General features: G+C 44.5%; 1 protein-coding gene across 4 annotated transcripts; it reads right to left on the minus strand.

Annotated features, from left to right (window-relative positions):
• Positions 1–4,088: 4,088 nt before the first annotated feature.
• On the minus strand, positions 4,089–17,966 carry Ankrd66 (ankyrin repeat domain 66). Of its 4 annotated transcripts, XR_006638466.1 has the most exons (5): positions 17,802–17,966; positions 15,766–15,994; positions 11,029–11,273; positions 4,955–5,008; positions 4,089–4,130 (listed from the first exon to the last, which is right to left on the minus strand). XR_006638466.1 is itself a non-coding variant. In XM_045155666.1 (4 exons), exons 1-3 carry the CDS (start codon positions 17,962–17,964, stop codon positions 11,042–11,044), a joined length of 624 nt encoding a protein of 207 aa, XP_045011601.1. In that variant the 5' UTR covers positions 17,965–17,966; the 3' UTR covers positions 8,963–9,047; positions 11,029–11,041. The 4 variants fall into 4 exon arrangements, 3 of the variants coding, with proteins under 3 accessions (XP_045011601.1, XP_045011602.1, XP_012803069.2); XM_045155666.1 differs by lacking the exons at positions 4,089–4,130; positions 4,955–5,008 and adding an exon at positions 8,963–9,047; XM_045155667.1 differs by lacking the exons at positions 4,089–4,130; positions 4,955–5,008 and adding an exon at positions 10,656–10,691.
• Between the last annotated feature and the right edge of the window lie 6,350 nt (positions 17,967–24,316).

The raw sequence follows: 24,316 nt of genomic DNA on the forward strand, positions 1-24,316 counted from the left end.
CAATTGGTTCTTCATACAGACACAGGAGACCAGTAAACCCCAACTTTTGGTCCTTGTCCAAGTTATCACAAAATTGAAAACACACACTCAAAGAAAGGTAAATGCTGAATTATGAAATTTATTTCAGGGGGAGTTAGGATCCAGAGGGAAGGCAAACAGGCTGGGAAGGGAGAGGAGAGACAGAGAAAATCTTCCTCGTGTTGAGAGACTGGACAGAAAGGAATCCTCTCAGTCTGGCTGAGAAGGGGGACAGGAGACTGGAAAGACCTCCTTCACGTAGGGGTAGAGCAAGCTAGAAGTAGAGATCTTACAAGATGGACCAGGAGAGCCAAGGGCCAAGAGAGGCCACACACTTGACTCGGGCTTGTGTAGATGGATCAAACATCCAGCCAGGATGAGTGGCCTCATCGGACGCAGGAAGAGCCAGTCCACTGGTGTGCTCCAAACCTGCTGTTCTGCCCACTCTCCTCCTTGAGCAGATGTTGCCGCGAGGGATTGACGGGCGAAGTCATTTGCCCAGGTCGCACTGCTAGCCAAGGATAAGGCTGAAACACAGACTTTGGCAACTGAGCTTCACCACCCGGCGTCCCATCCGCCCGCCCGTCCTGCCTCTTTGCCCTGGCTCCTGGGTTGTCTGCTGGACATCCTCCGCTTTCTCTCCTGCCTCTCCAGACCCCAGTCCTCCTTCGGTCTATCTACCTTCGGGAAGCCTCTCAGAATATAAGGCCTGCTTTACCTGATGCTACCTGAGATCTCATTAAAGTTGACTGAGATGATCAATTCATGGCTATTGCTTTACTTTAAGCTAAAATGCAGGGGCCCTGCGTATCTTCCTCTGGTTTCTTCTGTAGGGCATGGCACAATGCTAATCCCATGCAGTGTTCAGATTACATATGTATTTTTGTTAAATGGAGTCAGTAAGTGTTACCTAAATGAGAGTGAAAAAAAATTCCCCCTAAAACTGATGATAAAGAAAAAAAAAAAAAAAACCCTCACAAAATCTAAGCAGGGATATTTGAGGAATTATGAGGGTTTTTCTTTCCTTTCCTTTTCTTTTTTGGTCTTCATTGGAGGAACTTGACCTTTCTCTCTTCCAAGCCTGGTATTTAAAAATTGGCACAAGTTTAATTTGAACCCATCACTGAGCTGTCTGTAGTGGCAAATAACAGAAGTTTCTGTTTGCTGAGCATGGCCATATGTCCAATGCTCTGCATGTGGTCAAAATACCATACTACCCACCAAGCTAAGCGTTGTTATAGGTGAAGTGTTTGAAGTTTAGTAATGTCATTTATCGGAAAGCAAGAAATTCCTGAATTACTGTTAGAAGATAGCAAGCCACAACTCCTAAAATTTATTTATTTATTGGAGAGAGAGAGAGAGAGTATGGGTGTGCCAGGGCCTCTAGCCCCTGCAAATGAACTCCAAACACATGTGCCACCTTGAGCATCTAGCTTACCTGGCACAGGGTAATTGAGCCTGGGTCCTTAGACTTTGTAGGCAGTTGCCTTAACCACTAATCCATCTCTCCAGCCTGGAATGCTTCAATATTTTATAGGAAAGCAGGGTCTACAGAAGATACCTTTTCTTTTTTTTTATTTTCTATTTATTTTTATTTATTTGAGAGTGACAGAGAGAGAAAGAGGCAGAGAGCAAGAGAGAGAATGGGCACGCCAGGGCCTCCAGCCACTGCAAACGAACTCCAGATGCGTGCGCCCCCTTGTGCATCTGGCTAAGGTGGGTCCTGGGGAATTGAGCCTCGAACCGGGGTCCTTAGGCTTCACAGGCAAGCGCTTAACCGCTAAGCCATCTCTCCAGTGCAGAAGATACCTTTTCTAGAGTTTATCTGTCCCTGAGTCCCAGCCTCCCTCTTCTATGCCCTGCAGGTCACAGGGTGCTTCCTGCTTGCCCTGCCTGTCCTGGTCCCCATCCCCACGTGTCTCCCGTTGGACAAAGATTGCTCGGGAGAGGTGGACCCGGGGCAGAAAGCACCAGAAAACACGCAGAGCGGTTCTACAAGCAGGCCGAAGCCCTGTAGAGTCATTCTACAGAGGAAGAGAGCTGAGGCCAAAGATCGAGATAGATGCTAAAAGACAGATGAAATCGACAGACAGACAGATAGACACAGATAGACAAATCAACATGTTTTAAGTTCCCCGTTCTGGTTCCCTCTCAAAAACCTGTGAAATACTATTTTCATAGCCAAACTTCATTTTTGCTCATATAAAAGATATAAAATTGATGTTTTTTTTCTCACATCTGGTCTCTTTTTCTTATTTGTCCTGTATTTTAACATCATGGGATCAGGTGTCAAGCAGCTTAGGGCTGTAGCCTGCTCGGTGAACTCAGCAAATGGTCTTTCCTGGGCGTCCTGTGAGGTGAGATGTGGTTTTTGGGGGGAAGTACCGGGATGAACCCCCTAACTGGTCTATGAACTGGCTGCTCTACAACTTCACACATGAGCTCAGATTCCCCCTGAGACTCTCAAAGGTTCTCAGGAATACTTCCCTGGATGGGTCAAGTGAGGCATTTCATTTTCTTGGGGTTTTATTTATTTATTTTTTTGTACATTTTAAATTTCAAAAAAGAAAACTTAACTTTTTGAGACAGGGTCTCACTGTGTAGCCCAGGCTGGCCCAGAACTGACTATATATCTCAAGTTGGATTCAGAATTATGACAATCACAGATGTGAACCACCGCATCAGTCTGCTTTCTATTAGATATTATTTGTATTTTAATTTTTAATATTTATTTATTTATTTATTTGAGAAAAAGAGAGAAAGAGGCAGATAAAGACAGAAAAAGAATGGCTGCACCAGGACCTCCAACCATTGCAAACAAACTCCAGGGGCATACACCACCTTGTGCATCTGGCTTATGCGTGCCCTGGGGAATCGAACCTGGGTCCTTAGGCTTTGCAGATAAGCTCCTTTAACTGCTAAACCATCTCTGCAGCCCTGTATTTTAACTTTTTTGCAGTGCTTTGGATCAAATCAGAGCCTTGCTCATGCTAGGCAAGCCTCTATCGTCTTATATTCCTGAGCCCCTATTGCCCAGGTGATAAATAATCCTTGACTGGTTCAATGTTAGAAATAATGGCTGTAAAGACTTGAACCAAACAGTGCTAAGCAAATCCTCCTTGGGTGGTCATGACAGCATCCATCAAACTGTGGCCTCCTGATGCCCGGATACCCTGACACCTCCTCTCACATTTATTCCCTTTGAGGTTTTAAGAGATTCAGTCTCTCTCATAGGCTTTTATACAGTAAAGTAAAACACCAGGAGGAAGATAATAATAATGAAAAACGTTATACTCTATGAAAAATTTGTATAGTAAACATTGTATCTAATCACTTCATATGTATTATATCTGATCTACATGACATATGCAAGACCGGTGTCATTATCTCCAAGTAATATGATGTCACTTGTGGTGTGAGATGCAATTTCCAGTCTTGCCCAAGAAGGCAAGGTGGCCTACATATTGTTGTGGGCCAGTCCCTAAGTACCTATTAGTAAAAAATAAAAAAAAGCTACCTTGGGCTGGAGAGATGGTTTAGCCATTAAGGCACTTGCCTGGGAAGCCTAAGGACCCAGGTTTGATTCTCCAGGTCCCACATTAGCCACATGCACATCATGGTGCCTGCATCTGGAGTTTGCAGTGGTTGGAGGCCCTGTTGTACCCATTCTTTCTTTGTCTCTCTCTCCCTCCATCCCTCTGTCTCTAATAAATAAATAAATAAAAATGATTTATATAAATATATATAAATATATATTTAAAAAATAAATATATATATAATAAATTATTATTTATATTATTATATTATAATATAATATATAAATATAAATATATATAATAAATATTATTATTTTATATTTATTATATTATAATAAATATAAATATTTATATAAAAGTATATAAATATAAATATATAAATGTATATATCCCTCTGTCTCTAATAAATAAATAAAAATGATTTACATATATACATATATATATTTCCCAAAAAAGGTTACCTTGTCCCTAACCTGTATCAGCCTATCTGTGACGATGTTTTTGGAGAAGCTTAACAGAGGAAGGAAGACTCACCTGGAATGTGGGAGGCACCATCTCATGTGCTGTGTTCCCAAACTGAAAGAAAAAAGAAAATGGAGGAGGCCATCTGAGTACCGCATTCATTCCTCTGTGTTTCTGAACTGTGGGAACAATGTGACCAGCCACCTCTTTCTCCTGCCACCATGCCTTCCCCACCATGATGGCTGTGTCCCTCAAACTGTGGACCAAAATGAACCCTTCTTTCCTTTGTTGCTTTTCTCAAGCATTTTGTTATAATGAGAAAAATAATCAACACAGGCTGCAAGGGGACAGCTGATCTCTCCTGGACTTCTCTCCTTGGCTCGTATGGGGCCATGTTCTTGTATCTCTTCCTGACCTCTTTCTTCTATGTGTGTTCTGTTAGATTAGGTGGTCCACTTTATTCCAGAATGCTCTCATCTTAATGAGTTACTGCAGAGACTCTGATTCCACATCCTGAGGAACTGAAAATTAGGGGTTCCACATAGGAACTGTGGGGCTGGAGAGATGGCTCAGTGCTTAAGGCACTTGCTTGTAAAACCCGAAGACCTGGCTTCCATTCCCCAGTAAGATTTGTGGGGCTGGAGAGATGATTCAGTGCTTAAGGCACTTGCTTGCAAAGCCTGAAGGCCTGGCTTCCATTCCCTAGTAGGAACTGTGGGGCTGGAGAGATGGCTCAGTGCTTAAGGCACTTGCTTGCAAAGCCTGAAGGCCTGGCTTCCATTCCCCAGTAGGAACTGTGGGACATGCAGTTCAAGCCATGCCAATATTTTAATTGCAATTTGCTTCATTTTCCCTTGGTGAATATTTATGATGATCCTTCTGGGGCAAGTTAAGTAAAATGCGTTCAGAACGACATAAGCTACTCAGGTCCTACTCACGCGTTGAGTCTCAAAGCAAGGAGGCGCAGCGTGGCTTTGTAAATATTTGGTGATCTGCACAAGAAAGGGAGAAGGGGAGAGGAAAGGAAGATTTTTGCTTTCTGTAGCTCTTCCCTAGAGACAACAAAAAACATGGCTTGTTGTTTCCTTAGTGAGTTCAAGGCTCCCTAAAGATCTTAAGTTAGCGAATCGAGAAGACTAGTCTAGGATGGGTGTCTGGTGTGCATTTATGGGGACAACCTGCCGTTTCCCCTTCGGTTCTCAGTTCGGCTGTCAATCCCAGATGCACATAGTATCAGCATTGGATGGGATCTTAGAGATTGAGTCTGCCTTCTTCGTTTGCACATAAGGGATTCCGTCCCAGAACCACAGCCCTCTCTGCTCTTCCACTGTCTGATGTAGTCATCTTCTCCTTGCTGGCAAAAAGTACCCAACCAAGACCAGCTCGTGGGAGGAAAGGGCTTATTTTGCCTTACAGGCTCAAGGGGAAACCCCATGATGGCAGGAGAATGCGTGACATGAGCAGAGAGTGGACATCACCTCCTGACCAACATCAGGTGGACAACAGCAACCTGAGAGCGTGCCAAAGACTGGCAAGGGAAAGCTGGGCATAATACCCCTAAGCCTGCCCCCAACAACACATACTGTTGAGGACACTCCAGTACCCAAATTGCCATTAGCTTGATAGCTGACATACAGAATACATGAACTTATGGGGACATCTAGTTCAAACCATGACACTGTCCTTTCCACAACATACAGAAATCTCCCCTTTTATTTTTGTTTATTTTTATTTATTGATTTGAGAGAGAGAAAGAGGTGGAGAGAGAGAGAGAGAGAGAGAGAGGGAGAGAATGGTTATGCCAGGGCCTCTAGCCACTGCAAACGAACTCCAGATGCATGTGCCACCTTGTATATCTGGCTTACGTGGGTCCTGGGGAATGGAGCCTCGAATTGGGATCCTTAAGCTTCACAGGCAAGTGCTTAACCACTAAGCCATCTCTCCAGCCCAAATTCAACTTCATATATGAACAGATACTTCCTCTCTGTCTGAGAGGGTTGGAGAAAACAGATAGTTGTTCAAGTACTAAACCCAACAACGGCTGCAAATCCCAACAGGCCCCAGGGAAATGGTCTACTGGTGTGAAAAGTATCAACCAGAGTGAAGGTGCGACATGCCAGTCCAATTCCCAGGACCCATGTAAGCCAGATATACAAGGTGGAGTATGCACCTGGAGTTGGTTTGCAATAGCTGGAGGTCCTGGCACATCCATTTCTTCTCTCTCTCTCTCTCTCTCTCTCTCTTTATCTGCCTCTTTCTCTCTTGCTGTCAAATAAATATAAATATTTAAAATTAAAATACAAATATTATCTAATAGAAAGCAGACTGATGTGGTGGTTCACATATGTGATTGTCATAAGTCTGAGTCCAACTTGAGATACATAGTCAGTTCTGGGCCAGCCTGGGCTACAGAGTGAGACCCTGTCTCAAAAAGTTAAAAGTTTTCTTCTTTGAAATTTGAAGGAAAAAAACTCAGTAGCAGAGGCCAGTAAGCTAGAAAAGAGATATAAAGGGAAGAAAAAGGAAGGGAGGGGATATTTAATAGGATGGTATTGTATATATGTAAGTAGAAGAATAGATTAATGGGGGTGAAAAGGCCCAAAATGACGTCTGGGGAAGACTGAGTAAAGGAAAGGTGGAGGGACAGCTAATTAAAATCTAAGATATAAATAAATCATATGTAATCCTACTTCTTTTGGACAATGGATCACTCAGGAGCCATAGATTGTTGCTATAAAATTTTCAGTGCCAGGAATGGGATATCTTCCAATGAGTTGTTGGCCAGGGAGGTCCCTGATGCCCCCAAAACATTATAGGCCATTGCCAAGGCCCTTGGTTTCCCACCAGGAATAGATGGTAAGACCCTATTGCTGAAGACTACACATACTTGGGCTGCAAGACCACTGAGAAATCCTGCTGGAACGGAGCTGATAACCTCCTCCATGTAGACCAGCTGACAGAAAGCTGGAAGAAGCCATTCTGCATGCAGTTCAATGGGAGAAAGAGAAATCACCAGTGAAGATACTCAACAGTGGACACCGCAAGCCTTATATTTGGCCAGCCAGGCCAAATGAGCCAATGGGTGCAATAGTGGCATGTTTGTTATGGAGGAAACCAACTGCCCTCTAATTGGACTGGAGGCCTGCTCCATGGGAGGGAATACATCCCTGATACTGAAAACTTAAAACAGGGGTAGTCATGAGCCCTAGGGGTGTAACGTCTGCTGTTGTCTGGCTAAATGTATATACTATGCTTATCAAACTGCCCAGTAATGTTAATGTTCATACCCTTATATTAATGCTACTCTCACTTTTGGTAGAGAATCTTCTCTTTTCAGATGGGACAACTCAGAAGGTATCATGGTGATGGAAAGAAATTACCTCAGTGCTCAGTACTGCAACATCTCTACCACACCTTCCAAGGCTCATGGTCTAATGCGGAAGAGGTGGCAGAAGGAATGTAAGAGCCAAAGGAAGGGCAGGACTCCTTACAACATGCTCCCTCCAGACACAAAATGTCCTGGATCTCCATGACCTCACGGTACCTGACACTACCTGCATAAGACCATCATAAGAGGAGGAAAAGATCATGACATCAAAAGTAAAAGAGAGACTGATTGAGATGGGGAGGGGTATGATGGAGAATGGAGTTTCAAAGGGGGACAGAGGGCATTAACATGGGGTATTTTAAATAATCATGGAAGTTGTTAATAAAAAATTTAAATTAGATTTAAAAGTTGCTAAGAAAAATAACACTGGGCTCAGTAGCATCCATCTGTAATCCCAGCACTGAAGAGACAGAGGCAGGGAATCCCTGGGACTTTCTGCCTAGCCAGCCCAGCTGAACTGATGAGCTTTAGGTTCAGTGAAAGGCCTTGTCTCAAAGAATAGGGTGAAGATCTAAAGAGCTGGTTCAGCAGTTAAAGATGCTTGCTTGTAAAGCCTGACAGCCCAGGTTCAGTTCCCCAGTACCTAAATAAAACCAGGTGCACGAAGTGGCACATGCATCTGGGGTTTGTTTGCAGCAGCAAGAGGCCCTGATGCAGCCTTCCTCTCTCTCTCTATCTCTCTTTTTCTCTCTTTCTCTCCCCCTTCCTCCTTGCAAATAAATGAATAAAAATGAAAAGGGAGCCCTGGATAGATGGCTTAGCAGTTAAGGCACTTGCCTGCAAAGACAAAGGACTCAGGTTCAATACTCCAAGACACATATAAGCCAGATGCACAAGGTGGTACATGCATCTGGTGTTCATTTGCAATAGCTAGAGGCCCTGGCATGCCCATTGTCTCTGTCTCTCACTCTCACTCCTTCTATCTCTCTCAAAAAAATAAAATAAGCCAACAATCATTTTGAATAAAAAAAAGAAAGAAATTTAAAATGTACAAAAACCCAAAGAAAATGAAATGTCTCACTTGACCCATCCAGAGAAGTATCCCTGGGAACCTTTGAGAGTCTCAGGGGGAATCTGAGCCTACGTGTGAAGTTGTAGAGCAGCCAGTTCATAGACCAGTTAGGGGGTTCATCCCAGCACTCCCCCTCACAACCACATCTCACATCACAGGACACCCAGGAAAGACCATTTGCTAAGTTTACCGAGTAGGCTACAGCCCGAAGCTGCTTGATGCCTGATCCCATGATGTTAAAACATTAGACAAATAAGAGAAAGAGACCAGTTGTGAGGAAAAACATCAATTTTATATCTTTTATATAAACAAAGAGGAAGTTTGGCTATGAAAATAGCATTCCGCTGGTTTTTGAGAGGAAACCAGAACTGGGAACTTAAAACTTGTTGATTCATCTCTCTGTCTGTCTGTCGATTTCATCTGTCTTTTAGCATCTATCTCGATCTTTGGCCTCAGCTCTCTTCCTCTGTAGAATGACTCTACATGGCTTCAGCTTGCTTGTAGAACCGCTCTGCGTGTTTTCTGGTGCTTTCTGCCCCGGGTCCACCTCTCCTGAGCAATCTTAGTCCAATGGGAGACACGTGGGGATGGGGACCAGGACAGGCAGGGCAAGCAGGAAGCACCCTGTGACCTGCAGGGCATAGAAGAGGGAGGTTGGGACTCGTGGGCAGATAAACTCTAGAAAAGGTATGTTCTATAGACCCTGCTGTCACATAAAATATTGAAGCACTTTTTTGGGTTTAGAAAATTCAAAACAAAAATAGCCTGTATTAACAAAAAATTAATTGAAAATAAGTATAACAGTATGGAAGAGATGGCTTAGTCCTTAAGGCAGTTGCCCGCAAAGTCTAAGGATCCAGGTTCCATTCCCCCCACCAGGTAAGCTACATGTGCAAGGTGGCACATGTGACTGGAGTTCATTTGCAGTGCCTAGAGGCCCTGGCATGCCCATTCTCTCTCTCTCCCAAATCAATCAATCAATCAATAAATTTTTAAAACAATGTATGATGAAGACACGCAGTAGCTAAAGACATTGATTTTAGGGGTAGAGAAATTAAGAACTTTAGGACATGGAAAAGACTATTAATATAAATATACCAGTGTAGTCTCCTATCAGAGGCTTTAAATGTCTGAATTCTTGAGCAGTACCAATACAAATAAAACACAAAGCACCTACATATTTTAAAGCATTCTAGTACTCATTTATTATAAAAATTACTAGGAAAGTGATGAAATAAATTTTCATGACATATTTTATTTAGCAATAAAACATCTAAACTATCATTTCAAGAAATCAATATTAAATAGTACTCATGAGATAGTGCTGGTAAAATAGGTCAATAATATATTTGTCTCAAAACTATGAGGACCCTAATTTGATCCCCAGAGCCCTTGTAAAGGCTGGCAAGGTGCAGTGCATTTGAAAGTTGAAATCTGTAACCCCAGCATTGCAGAGGTGGAGACAAGTGGATCTGTGAGGCTCACTGGCCACCCAGTCTATGCCACTTAGCTGCAAGTTTCAGGCCAATGAGAGACTCTGTCTCAAAAGTTGGACCACCTGAGGAATGGCACTTACGACACTTGAAGTTGCATGGCCTACACACACACACACACACACACACACACACACACACACACAGAAGAACATTCATACATACATGCATATACCAAGGTCAGCATTATGTACTATTAATGTGACACTTAGTAATTTTTCGTACTCTCTTCAAAATCCAGTGTGTATTATATATCTCAATTCAGGTGCTATATTTTTTCTTGGAAATATATTATCTATATTTAAAATTTTGAAAATGCACAAAGTAAAACCGAGGCCACAGTTGCATAGTCCATCATTTCGCATTGTCTCGTTAGTTCTGTGGGATGGACTTGGTTCTTGACAGGGTTTCTCGGCGTTTCTCGCTGCCTTACTTCACTGGCCAGGCTGCCACTCCTAGGTTACAGTGCTCATGGGTCTGCGTTGGGACTGTAAGCTCCCACTTCCAAAGAAGAAGGAAAAAATAGCTGGAAGCTAAGAGATAACGTTCGCTCACCTTTTTGCTTAGTCCCTATGGCAAAAAATAATATTTTTCATAGATTAGAGTGGTTATATATTGGGGGATTGAGCTGTGACATTCTATAATCATGTGTGTTGTGGGGAGAGGAGGATCATGTGTGTTGATCAGGAAATGCCAACAGTGGAAGTCACTCATGATAAAATCCAATGACTCATGGTCATTGCTGTGGGCAGCTAGTTTCAGCAAGAAGCCAGCCACAGCTCCTGTAGAGAGAGCATCCTTCAGTAAATTTTTTAAATCTTTATTTATTTGAGAGAGAGTGAGCGAGCAAGAGAGAGAGAATCAGAGAGAGACAGAGATAATGGGTGCGCCAGGGCCTCCAGCCACTGCAAACGAACTCCAGATGCATGCGCTACCTTGCACATCTGTCTTAAGTGGGTCCCGGGGAATTGAACCTGGGTCCTTTGGCTTTGCAGGCAAGCACCTTAAGAGCTAAGCCATCCCTCCAGCCCCCTTCAGGAATTTCAGACTGCATGACCTTGTGTAGAGGCCTGGGTAAGTCTGAGTAAAGGCACGTGGATGAGCAGGAGTCTGAACCACCTGTCCGGCTCCATCAAAGTCTCCAGGCTTGCTTCCTGAGCTTCTCTTGTTTTCTCACGTTCGCCACGCCTCCTTGGTTTGGCTGAGCCTTGGGACAGGTTTGGCTTTGCTCATTCCTCTTGCTGGCTTTTTTATCTGGGGAAGGGAGGGCCAGCTCCATCTCTCTTTTCTTCAAGTCCCAGTCTGGGTCTCTCTCATCCAGGAGCAGTCCCTTTTGGCGGCGGTCCCTGCATTCAGGCTCTGCCCTAGGAAGAGAGAAGCTTGTGAACCCCAGCAGGGTGTCCAGCCTTTGACAACGGCCTCCCTCCCTCTCCCAGCTCTGCACACACTGGCAGGCAACGTGGTGTCCAGCCAAGGAGGAAGAGACCAAGGTCACACATGTCCAAAGCCACACTTCGGGAGGCCCCAAAGACACTATGGGCAGATGGAGAAAAGTGATATGGCCTGAGTGTGATGTTAATCCAGAGCTTCAATACAAGTCTGCTCACACTTCAAAATATGTGTATTTATTTATTTGCAAGAAGGGATAAATAGCAAAAGAGAGAGAGAGAGAGAGAGGATGAGCATAGGCGTGCCATGGCCTACTTCCATTGCCATCAAACTCCAGACACGTGCACCATTTTGTGCATCTGGCTTTATGTGGGTTCTGGGGAATTCAACCTGGGCCATCAGGCTTTGCAAGCAAGCACGTTAGCCACTGAGACATCTCTCGAGCCCCAGGGTGCTCACTCTCAAGGTGCTTACAATTAGACAACAACCTGCATGTCACTGAGAAGCTCTGTTTTGTTTCCTTTGATTTGCATCTTCTCTAACTGCAAAAGCAATTCATGCTTTTCATCTGAAATTTTAAAGTGTGGCCAGACACAGGGGCATAAGCCTATAATCCCAGACACTTAGGACACTGAGGCAGGAGAATGGCAGTGGGTTCAAGGCCAACCTGGTCCACAGAGTGAGTAGGTCAGTCTGGGCTACACAGAGTAAGACCTTGTCTCAAAAGGCAAAAGCCAAACAAAACATTTTAGACACAGAAACATAAGGAAGAAAATAAAAACCACATGTATTGTATATGTAGATGACTTGTACAAATAAATGAAAATGATGGGTAAAATAATAAAGTACATGATTGTACATAATATGTTAGCATAATATAAATGATAAATCTTAGTGATGAATAAGATATAAATAACATATAAGTAAATAAAATACATTATTGCATGCATTGTCTATGTAAATACATATACCAGATGAGTTGTCTAGGTAGCTATGGATGGATAGGATGTAGGTGAATAGTCTATCTTGCACACATGAACTATGGGATGCACTCATATGTCGTTCTGTGTGTGAGTCCAGAGGTGAATCAAATATATGACTTCTTACAGACATGCGCAAAAGCCACTTCACAGGAGAAAGCATGCAGCCAATGTGAGAAGAATACAAGTGGGAAGGGCAGTCAACAAGACAAGACAACCCATCTTTCAGGTGAACAAACTACTCTAGAAAAATTGAGTTGAGGGCTAGAGAGATGGTCCAGCAGTTAAGGCACTTGCCCACAAAGCCTAAATACCCAGGTTTGATTTCCTAGTACTCATGTAAAGCCAGATACACAAAGTGGCTCATGCATCTGAGTTTGTTTGCAGTGGCTAAGGGCCCTTGAATGCCCATTCTTTTCCCTCCTCGTCTCCCGTCTCAAAGCAGAAAGTGACATCTGTCTTCAGATCACATAGCATTCCTTCCCTTCCTTGACACTTGCTATCTTATGTTAGTTACTTATAAATGCATGTCATTTTTTTTCTCGTAACTTCTTTCTTTTTTCTTTTTCTTTTTTTTTTATTTTTATTTATTTATTTATTTATTTATTTGAGAGCGACAGACACAGAGAGAAAGACAGATAGAGGGAGAGAGAGAGAATGGGCGCGCCAGGGCTTCCAGCCACTGCAAACGAACTCCAGACGCGTGCGCCCCCTTGTGCATCTGGCTAACGTGGGACCTGGGGAATCGAGCCTCGAGCCGGGGTCCTTAGGCTTCACAGGCAAGCGCTTAACCGCTAAGCCATCTCTCCAGCCCTCTTTTTTTTTTTTTTGTCTTCGTTTGGTTTTTTTGAGGTAGGGTCTCTCTAGCATAGGCTGGCCTGAAATTCACTATGTAGTCTCAGGCTGGCCTCCAACTCACAGAGATCCTCCTACCTCAGCCTCCCAAGTCCTGGGATTAAAGGCGTGTGCCAGCTCACGTAACTTGTTGATGTCCAGATTTGTATCCAATTAATTTTTATACCCTCTGCAGAGTCTAGCTCAACCAGGCACGAATTTAGGGGGCTTGAGACAGGAAGCTTGCCGCGAGTTCAAGGTCAACCTAGGCTATAGAGTGAGACTCTGTCTTAAAAACTCAAAACAACACAAAACAAAAGAGCTTCACCCAATGGCATGCGTGTAGTAGGTCTCATTCTAGTCCAGCAGCCCACCTTAACAGAAGCTGTTAAGAAACCTCTTAGCTGGGTGTGGTGGCACACACCTTTCATCCCGGCACTTGGGAGGCAGAAGTAGGAGGATGTTGTGAGTTCGAGGCCAGCCTGAGACTGCAGAGTGAATTTCATATCAGCCTGGGCTACAATGAGACCCTACCTTGAACAACCAAAAAGAAAAAGAGAGGAAAAACAAAGAAAAGAAACCTCCCAATGCCTCCCTTGCCTAGATTCTGGAAGCTTCTAATACCACCTGCCCAGCACCACTGCCTGAGCAACTTGGCTGACATCTGTTGCAGCTTGTCAGTCCTGAGAGGAGTTCACGCTTGGCTGCTTGCCCAGCCCATGGGATCAGTCACCCACCCACTGGGTTTGAATATCTCCTCGCAGTGAATGCTCCACTTATCTATGCCAGGCTGTTCATGCCATGGTCCTCCCCCTTCCTCTTCTCCAACTCTACACTTGTCCACACCACCTGCGGGCACTGCCAGCTCTATGGCTACACTCCAGTTCAACAGACTTTTCTCCCTCCTCCACCTGGAGGGTCTGAGTTTTCTTTGCAGGTCTAGACAATCTTTCTAGATCTGTTGTGATCAGAAGGGAAGTTCTTAGTGGGAAATGATACACAGAAGTGACTCACACGCGATGTGGTGTGGTTGACATTTGTTGTTTTTATCTGCTCAACACTGCCTGCCTGTTCTTCCTGATAACAGCCCTCTCCTACGATGGGAGTGGAGGAGAACATTGCTCCTCTGTTTCAGTTACGCTTGGCCCCATATCATGTGCATCCTGGTGACCCACTGGTCACTAGCAAGGAGTTGAGACTATTCAGAGAAAGTCAGTAGAAGATAGCCAAGGATAGGCCCCTCAGAAATCCCAGCATTCTAAAGGCATGTAAGAATAAATCCTGAGACAGAAGGCATGGTGGCTCACACACTGATCGTAGCTTTCAGGAGGTGGAGGCAGGAGGATCAAGTGGCCAAGACCAGCCACAGCTACACAGCGAGTGTAAGATCAGCCTGGCCTACCAAAGACCCTGTCTCAGAAAAGAAACAAAGGAATGGATCATGAGATTTCCGTTTGCAAAAGTTTGTAGACTCGGTGTGGCAGAACATGCCTAGAATCCCAGCATTCAGGAAGCGTGAGTTTGAGGTTATCTTGGACTACTTGGAGGTTTCTTTCTGACCCTGTCAGAAAGAAAGAAGAAAGAAAGAAGCAGAGAGAGAGAGGGAGAAAGAGAGGAAGAAAGAAAGAAAGAAAGAAAGAAAGAAAGAAAGAAAGAAAGAAAGAAAGAAAGAAAGAGAAGGGGAGGGGAGGGAAAGGGAAAGCAAGGGAAGGGAAGGGCCGTTGGGAGAGAGAAGGCAGAAAGAAAGAGGGAGAGAGGGAAGGGAATGGAGAGGTGGAAGAATGAAGGGAAGGAAGGATGGAAGGAGAGATTTATCTTTTGAAAAAATAAAAGGCCTGTTGGAGCACACCTAGTCAGAAGAATCATGAGTTGGAGGCGAGTTAGGGCTACATAGTGAGATCCTATCTTAAAAAAAAAAAATAGAAAAGAAAATAAGGAAGGAAGGAAATCATTTTTCTATAACCTAAAGTAATAGATCAATGCAATTTTTATCCTGAAATGGTCATTTCAATGAAAAACATAAAAATAACTCAGTTAAAAAAATTAAGACAGGGCTAGAAAGATGGCTTAAATGTTAAGGTCCTTGTCTGTAAAGCCAAAGGATCCAGGTTCGATTCCCCAGAACCCACTTAAAGGCAGAGATTTGCAAGGTAGCGCATGAATCTTGAGTTCGTTTACAATGGCTAGAGGCTCTGGCATGCCCATTCTCTCTCTCTATCTGCCTCTCTCTCTCAAATAAATAAATTAATAATTTTTAAAAAATATTTTCTATTTATTTAATTGAGAGAGAAAGAAACAGAGAGTGACAAAGAGAGAGAGAGAGTGAGAGAGAGAGAGAGAGAGAGAATGGGCCCTCCAGGGCCTCTAGCCACTGAAAACGAACTTCAGATGCATGTGCCCCTTGTGCATCTGGCTTACGTGGGTCCTGGAGAATCAAACCGGGATCCTTTGGCTTTGCAGGCAAATGCCTTAACCGCTAAGCCATCTCTCCAGCCCAAGTTAATAAAAATTTTAAAACATTAAGACAGTCGTCGTCAGCTGGCTGGCTCTGTGTTTCATTTTCGTCTACCTGAGATCTGTGAATTGGCAAGGACTTTGATTACAGGCTCTCATTTCCTTGTCCCTTCAAAAGCGGGGCAGACACGAGACTTACTCGTCCAGGAAGGCGGCGCAGGCTGTCTGGCCGTAGATGAGCGCCATCCTCTTGGGGGTGTCTCCGAAGAAGTCCGGGGCGTCGATGGCCGCGTGCAGCGCGTGGAGGGCTCTCAGGACGCTCAGATGGCCCGCTTCTGCTGCAAAGTGCGCCGGGGTCCAGCCCACGTCCGTTACCAGGCAGGGTCTGGCTCCGTACTCCACGAGGAGATGCACCACCTCCACTTGCCCTTAGATATTCCCAAAGGAAACAGGAGAAGTTAAGAGCAAACCGTCCCCAGCGTCTGGGACCAGGGCTGGCCTTGGACCACACAAGTGAAGGAAGAAAGTTTGCCTTTGAGGGTCGCTCCAGTGTGGTTACAGCCTAGTGCACCCCCCGCTCCCACCCAGGGGAGGTCCCGCTAGGACCTCCTACTACTGGGACCCCGCAATTCTTGCCTGATTTCACCCTCGGGGAGTTAGAGCATGGTTATGAATCAGCCACCTTGGCGGGAAGTCTTGCTCCAATCACCCTCTCAGATGCTTTTTCTTTTTCTGTCTTTTGTTTTTTTTTTTAAAGTTCTTTTTTTTTATTTTTTTTAAATTATTTATTTATTTATTTGAGAGCGACAGACAGAGAGAGAAAGACAGATAGAGGAGAGAGAGAGAATGGGCGCGCCAGGGCTTCCAGCCTCTGCAAACGAACTCCAGACGCGTGCGCCCCCTTGTGCATCTGGCTAACGTGGGACCTGGGGAACCGAGCCTCGAACCGGAGTTCTTAGGCTTCACAGGCAAGCGCCTAACCGCTAAGCCATCTCTCCAGCCCTGTCTTTTGTTTTTAATACCTTATTACTGAACATGTATGTATATAGTAAGGATTTGTGTGTGCAGGTTCATGTGTGTTCATCTATGGAGGCCAGAGATGGACATAAAGTGTCTTTCTCAGTCTCTTTCCCCCTATTTTTTAAATTTGACTTAATTAATTTATTTATTTAAGAGAGTAAAAGAAAGAGGCAGAGATATAGAGAGAATGGGGTGTACCAGGGCCTCTACCCGCCGCAAACAAATTCCAGATGCATGCGCCACCTTGGGCGTCTGGCTTATGCGGGTACTAGAAAATCAAACTAGGGTCCTTAGGCTTTGCAGGCAAGTGATTTAACCACCAAGCCATCTCTCCAGCCCCTATCCCATTCTTTCTTATTAGCGGAGAGACAATGCCCTGCTTTCACTTCATACACCTGGTTCCCACTAGAGACCTGCGCCCTCCAAACATTTCCCTGTTCCTTCCAGTGCAGTCCACTCCCCTACCATTGCTCCAAGTTCCTATCTAGATATCTTCCATGTGAGCACTGGCAAGCATCCATCCTTCTAGAGCCTCAATACTAATGTAACAGCATGTTTTAAAACCCACTTACATTATAGCTAACACAGCATGGGAGGCTTTCTAATTAGACAGGTGTGAGTTTGGACTAACTTGTGATGGTTTGGATGAGACACCAAGGTCTGGGGTTTCATTTCATCATTTATTGAATAGGGATGTGGCCACTCACCTCACCGACTCCCCGAGGAGGATGCTTGAAGTCCCAGGCACGAGGGACTGAGACCTTCTACACAAATTATAGCCTAGCCAGAGTAGGGAAAGAGCTCAGTTGGTAAGGCACTTGCCTTGCAAGCGTGAAGATCTGAATTCAATCCCCAGTACGCTTGCAAGAATGGCAGGTGTGGTGGCAAGCGTTTGTAATCCCAGCTTTGGGGCGTGTATGTATATAGTAAGGATTTGTGTGTGCAAGTTCATGGGTGTGCAGTGGTCTGTGGATTTTAATTCTTCAAATTTATAAGGCAAGAATTGGTGGTACCCTAAATTTGTTGGTGCATTGGCATACTGGAGTATTGGCAAGGGACCCCCAAATTACTGTCTTGATGAGGTGACATCAGAATGGAAATGTTCCATCTGGCAGTGGGGAGCTCTCCGTTCCTTTCTCTCACAGTCTAGCCTGCTGCCTTTATGGGTGGGGTACCCCAAGGGATAGGTCTACTGAGGAACAATTGCCCACCCACCTTTGATTGCAGCCCAGTGAAGCGGGGTCCTGTCATTCCAGTCCGCATCCTTGTGGTTTGGATCACAAAGACCCTTCTTCAGAATCCTCTGCACCAGGTTGTAGTCCCCGGCGGCCACAGCCTGGTGGAGTTTTGTCATGTCCGAGGTTTTAGCCAACTCCATGAGCGAGGCTGTGGGTGAGAGATGCCCCTTCACAAATGCCATCCAACAGTTTTATTCCCAGCAAACTGCTCTCTAGATTCCTGGGTCGGTGGCTCTCTTCCCTGACTCACAGACTTGCATCTAGAGTTCCTTCATGAGTGTGTACTCCACTGAGTGGGTGTGTGGATTCCAGAAACCTTGGTCCCCTACCTCAGCACTGTTGATGGCATCCTCTATACACACTAGACTGTGTCTAAAATCACCGACTTCTGCTCTACAGCCTGGCCTCACGTCATCTCCTGGTGCTGTTTTCATTGCTTAACACTCTATCAGCTTTTTTTTTAAAAAAATATATTTTATTTATGTGTTTATTTGAGAGACAGAGAGAGGAAGAGGCAGAGAGAAAGATAGAATGGGCACATCAGGGCCTCCAGCCACTGCAAATGAACTCCAGATGCATGTGCTCCCTGGTGCACCTGGCTTATGTGGGTCCTGGAGACTCGAATTGGGGTCCATTGGCTTTTCAGGTAAATGCCTTAATCACTAAGCCATCTCCATCCCTATTTTAGGTTTTTTTTTTTTTTTAAAAAAAAAAACATTTTATGGGCTGGAGAGATGGCTTAGCGGTTAAGCGCTTGCCTGTGAAGCCTAAGGACCCCAGTTTGAGGCTCAGTTCCCCAGGTCCCACGTTAGCCAGATGCACAAGGGGGTGCACGCGTCTGGAGTTCGTTTGCAGAGGTTGGAAGCCCTGACGCGCCCATTTTCTCTCTCTCCCTCTATCTGTCTTTCTCTCTGTGTCTGTTGCTCTCAAATAAATAAATTTTAAAAAATTAAAAAAAAACATTTTATATATTTACTAATTAGAGAGAGAGAGAGAGAGAGAACCAGATAGAGAGAAATGGAGTGTCAGGGCCTCCAGCCACTGCAAATGAACTCTAGACACATCACACATACCACCCTGTGCATCTGGCTTATATGAGTACTGGGAAATCGAACCTGGGTCCTTAGGCTTTGCAGGCAAGTGCCTTAACCTCTAAGCCATCTCTGCAGCCCCTCTATCAGGATCTTATTTCACTGGAGATTTTTGTTCAGTAAGTCTCAGATGAGGCCTGAGATTGTGTGTTTGTCACAAGCTCCCACAGGAGCTGTGGCTCATTCACCTACCGTCGAGTACAGCATCTCTCTAGATAGGAAGCAGGGGACCGATGGGAGGGAACAAGTTGGGAGCTCAGCAGGACACAGCAGGGAGGTGGTTGTGCTTCTTCTCAACAGAGGAGCCTCATGGTATCACCAGGGGAATATTTCAAACAAAGATGCTTGGACCTTGGCCCCAAAGGATCATAGTCTCTGGCATGGGCTTAGAATCAGATGTTCTGCACATGCTATGCTGGGTAGCCACGAAGAGAGTGCCAACTGAACTTTCCTGCTAACATTTGACTTCATAGTGACTGGGAGAAGGCTCGGTGGGTGAAGTGTTTATTATGCCAGGATGAGGACCTGAGTTTGAAAACCTAGCACCCATATAAAATGCTGGGCATGGGGGTGCATGCTGGAATTCCACTGCTAGGGAGGTGGACACAGGAGGATCCTTAGGGCTTGATGCCTGGCTAGTTTAGTCAAACCAGTGTGTTCTAGAGTCAGTGAGAGGCTTTGTCTCAAAAGATAAGGTCAAGAGGAATAGCAGAAGACATTTGACATTGACCTCTGGCCTCCTCCACACATGTAAATGCACCTGCACATACACCCGGGCCCACATTCCTATGAACATGCATATGTGTGTGTGTGTGTGTGTGTGTGTGTGTGTGTGTGTGTGTCACACATACACATGCAAGCAATGAAAAAGAAAAAGTGATTTAACAAAAGTCCCTTGGGCTGGAGAGATGACTTAGGGCTTAAGCGCTTGCCTATGAAGCTTAAGGACTCTGGTTCGAGGCTCAATTCCCCAGGATCCACATTAGCCAGATGCACAAGGTGGCACATGCATCTGGAGTTCGTTTGCAGTGGCTGGAGGCCCTGGCGCACTCATTCTCTCTCTCTCTCTCCTCTCTCTGCCTCTTTCTCTCTCTGTCTGTCACTCTCAAATAAATAAAAAATTTTTAAAAAGTCCCTTATACCAGATGACTTGATAATGACAAATTGATAAAAGTATTCGTGTTTCTAATCTTAAGTTGTTATTAAACACAAAACCATTTTCGCAGTCAGGATCTAAGGGTCTTTTCACTTGTATTCTATACAAGCTTTAAGCAGGGTTCCACTTTCAGTGGCCCATGTGTTCCTCATCTGAGTTCACAGTAAGATTGTACAACTTCCTGTGGTGGAGTCGCAACACCAGAAGTTTTCATTGGGCAACAAAATTTATTTCCAGAGGAATGTAAAAACTGATCCTTAAAAAAAAAAAAAAATTATATGGAAATGTTAACAAAAAAAAAGCCCAGGATAGTCAAAATAACCTTAAAAAGAATACAGTTAGAGGCCTCATACTTCCTGATTGCAGGAAGCATGCTGGGGAATCCAGTGGAAAAAAAGAAGAAACAGTACTGAGATGACTAGATATTCACATGCAAAAGATGAAGTTGGAGCTCTACCTCACCAGGGTTTACTCTTGCATTCTTTTCTTTGAGTACTTTATAAGTTTATAGCCTTGTATTTTTATCTGTGGCGCATATATATATACACATACATACATATACACACACATATAATACTTGTTCCAAAGCAAACGAGAGGGTGGAGGACAGGCTCAGTTGGTAATGTGCTGCTACAGAAGCATGAGGAGCTGAGTTCGGATCCCCAGTACCCATGTAACAGCAGGGTGTGGTGGGCGTGCCTATAATGCTAACAGTGGGGAAGTAAGGGATCCTCAGGGTCCACTGGCTAACTAGTATAGGTGAATAAGTGAGCTCCAGGTTCAGTGAGACCCTATCTTAGAAAACAAGGTGGTATCAGCCAGGTGTGGTGGCACATGTCTTTAATTCCAGAGGCAGGGGCAGGAGGATCATTGTGAGTTTGAGGCTAGCCTGGGACTATAGAGTGAGTTATAGCTCAACCTTCCTGACAGTGAGACCCTACCTCAAAAAAAAAAAAAAAAAAAACAGGCTGGAGATATTGCTTCGTGGTTAAGGCACATGCCTGTGAAGCCAAAGGATCCAGGTTCGATTCTCCAGGTCCCATGTAAGCAAGATGCACATGGTGGCACATGCATCTGGAGTTCATTTGCAGTGGTTAGAGGCCCTGGCACTCTCCCTCTCTGTGTCTCTATTTAAAAAGTAAAAATAGAAGTTAAAGCTGGAGGAATGCCTCAGCAGTTAAGGCATTTGCCTGTGAAGCCAAAGGACTCAGTTTTGATTCCCCAGGACTCACGTAGGCCAGCTACACAAGGGGCACATATGTCTGGAGTTCATTTGCTGTGGCTACAGGCCCTGGCATGCCCATTCTCTCTCTGTTTCTATTCTCTCTCTCTCTGCTTGCAAATAAATAAATAAAAATAAAAAACATTTAAAAAATAGGAATGAGGGCTGGAGAGATGGCTTAGCAGTTAAGCGCTTGCCTGTGAAGCCTAAGGACCCCGGTTCGAGGCTCGGTTCCCCAGGACCCACATTAGCCAGGTGCACAAGGGGGCGCACGCGTCTGGAGTTCGTTTGCAGAGGCTGGAAGCCCTGGCGCGCCCATTCTCTCTCTCTCCCTCTATCTGTCTTTCTCTCTGTGTCTGTCACTCTCAAATAAATAAATAAATAATTTTTTAAAAAGTTTTATTTGGTGTTGAGCACTTAACTGTTACAACATTTAAAAGAAAAAAAAATAGAAATGAAAAAAATAAAACCCAAGGAAACACAAACAACAACAACAACAACAAATCATAAGGAAGAGAGTGATTGAGGAAGATATCTAGAGTTCACATCCGGCTTCCACATGCACATGCATATACATGTATGCACACCACTACCCTCATGCTGTGATGTTGTTCATAATACCTACATATACACATACATACATATACATGCACATCACACACACAACAAAATCAATGGCTCCTAAGCATAAAGATTTATAGCTAGGCTTGCTAATTCTGTGTAACTAAGACATCTTTATTGTTTTCCTACTCCCACCATCATGACCGCTGCGGCATTCCCACTCCTAAGATTAAAAAGCATGACCCTTCCAATGAGGGATATACCCGACATGATGAAACGTGTATCTATTTTAAAATGCGTGCATAACCCTAATGTTAGCCAATGAGCGGATAATGAACATGTTAAATATCCATTAAATGAAATGTTATTTGGCAATAAAAATAAGAATGAAGGCCAAGTGTGGTGGCGCACACCTTTAATCCCAGCTCTTGGGAGGCAGAGGTTGGAGGATCATTGTGAGTTCGAGGTCACCCTGAGACTCCATAGTGAATTCCAGGTCAGACTGGGCCAGAGTGAGACCCGACCTTGAAAAACTGAAACAAGAAAATATGAATGACGCAGTAGTACCTGGTGCCTGAATGCCACTTGAAACATCATATGTGAACAAAGGCAGACTCAGGAAGCGCACTTGCTGTCCTTCCATCTGTGCGACGTGGCCAGGACAGGTAAAGTTATAGAGGCCAAGGGGAGACTGCTAGTTGCTTAGGGCCAGGATGAGAGGAAATGTAGAAATGACTGCTTATGAAGCACAGGGTTTCTTGTTGAGCTGATGGGATGTTTTCAAATTAGTTTGTGGCAATAATCATTTCATAAATCTAAAGTACTAAAAACCACAGAATTGTACACTCCAAATGGATTCAATTTTATGGCATGCTGACTGTAGCTGAATAAAGCTATTTTGTTTTTTTAATTTATTTACTAGAGACAGAGAGAGGGAAAGGGAGAGAGAGAGAGATGAGAGGGAGAGAAAGAGAATGGACATACCAGGGCCTCTAGCTACTGCAAACAAACTCTAGACACATGTGCACCACCGTGCACATCTGGCTTACGTGGGACCAGGAGAACTGAACCTGGGTCCTTAGGCTTTTCAGGCAAGTGCCTTAACCACTAAGCCATCTCTCCATCCCTAAAGCTATTCTTTAAATGAAGAGTTGTTAGCTGGGGTTGGAGAGATGGCTTAGTGGTTAAGGAGTTTGCCTGCAAAGCCAAAGGACCCAGGTTTGATTCTCCAGGGCCCACATAAGCCAGATGCACAGGGGCAAATTCATCTGTAGTTCATTTGCAGTGGCTAGAGGGCCTGGCATGCCCATTCTGCCTCTCTCTTTCTCTCTCTCTCTCTTCTCTCTGTGATTGCAAATAAGTAAGTAATTTTTTTTTAAAAAGAAATGCTAGTTGGAGGCCTTCTGAAATAAATAAACTTCATGCAATGCCCATTGAGATTTCACAAAACTCCAAAGTAGTATCATAATGGCCCTCAGTCACATCCCAGTGTCCCAACTTCACATGCATCACAGTGCCCCACTGTAACATCAACATTCTGCTCTGTGGCATAACAGTGTCCTACTGTGACATCACACTGTAAGTGATCCATGCTATTCTTTTTTTTTTAATTTTTTTTGTTGATTTTTATTTATTTATCTGAGAGTGACAGAGAGAAAGAGGCAGAGAGAGAGAGAGAGAGAGAGAGAGAGAGAGAGAGAGAGAATGGGCATGCCAGGGCTTCCAGCCACTGCAAATGAACTCCAGACACGTGTGCCCCTTTGTGCATCTGGCTAACGTGGGACCTGGGGAACCGAGCCTCGAACCGGGGTCCTTAGGCTTCACAGGCAAACGCTTAACCGCTAAGCCATCTCTCCAGCCCCCATGCTATTCTTATAAGGCTTCACTGTCACACGCCACTCGTCCCCGCTGTCACATCACAATGCCACACTGTGAGGTATATATTTATCTCATGCACCTATTCTTTGCGGGAAATTAGCAAGCTTCTCTTTTTCCTTTGCACGAATCTTTGTGAATTCCATTAAGCACACCTGAATTCTCTCTGGTAGACATATCTCCATTTAAATATAATGGTAACACGGCGTCTTAAAAGTAAGAATTAACTATAACTACCATCATAGACAAGAGAGGGCTAGGATAGAAACTTACTGTCTTTTCCCCAGAAGCTCGGTGCTGCGGTCGCCTCAGCAGGCTGGAGTGTTGTGCTCACACCATAGAAACTGACCCCTCCCCTCCAGGAAAACTTGCCCATCAACCTTGGCTGCCTGGGCTGTCTGGCTGCCTCTCTGCTTGCCACCCTAACTCTTCAGTGGGTCCATCTTTTTACTTCACTTCAAATGTAGCAGTGCCCAACATTTTCTTCCAAAGAACATTTGATTAAAAAGAAATTAAAAGTTAAGTCAGGCATGGTTGGGAGGCAGAGGTAGGAGGATTGCCATGAATTCAAGGCCACCCTGAGACTA

Source organism: Jaculus jaculus, chromosome 8 (genome assembly GCF_020740685.1).
Source record: "Jaculus jaculus isolate mJacJac1 chromosome 8, mJacJac1.mat.Y.cur, whole genome shotgun sequence".
Lineage (NCBI taxonomy): Eukaryota > Metazoa > Chordata > Mammalia > Rodentia > Dipodidae > Jaculus > Jaculus jaculus.

Excerpts from the sequence above, each read along its gene's own strand:
- Ankrd66 (XM_045155666.1), bottom strand. The coding sequence starts at position 17,964 with ATGGAGTTGGCTAAAACCTCGGACATGACAAAACTCCACCAGGCTGTG. Across the intron at positions 15,995-17,801 it reads TCACTGGGCTGCAATCAAAG|GGCAAGTGGAGGTGGTGCAT; the intron begins GTGGGTGGGCAA and ends GGAATATCTAAG. Across the intron at positions 11,274-15,765 it reads TGCGCCGCCTTCCTGGACGA|GGCAGAGCCTGAATGCAGGG; the intron begins GTAAGTCTCGTG and ends CTCTCTTCCTAG.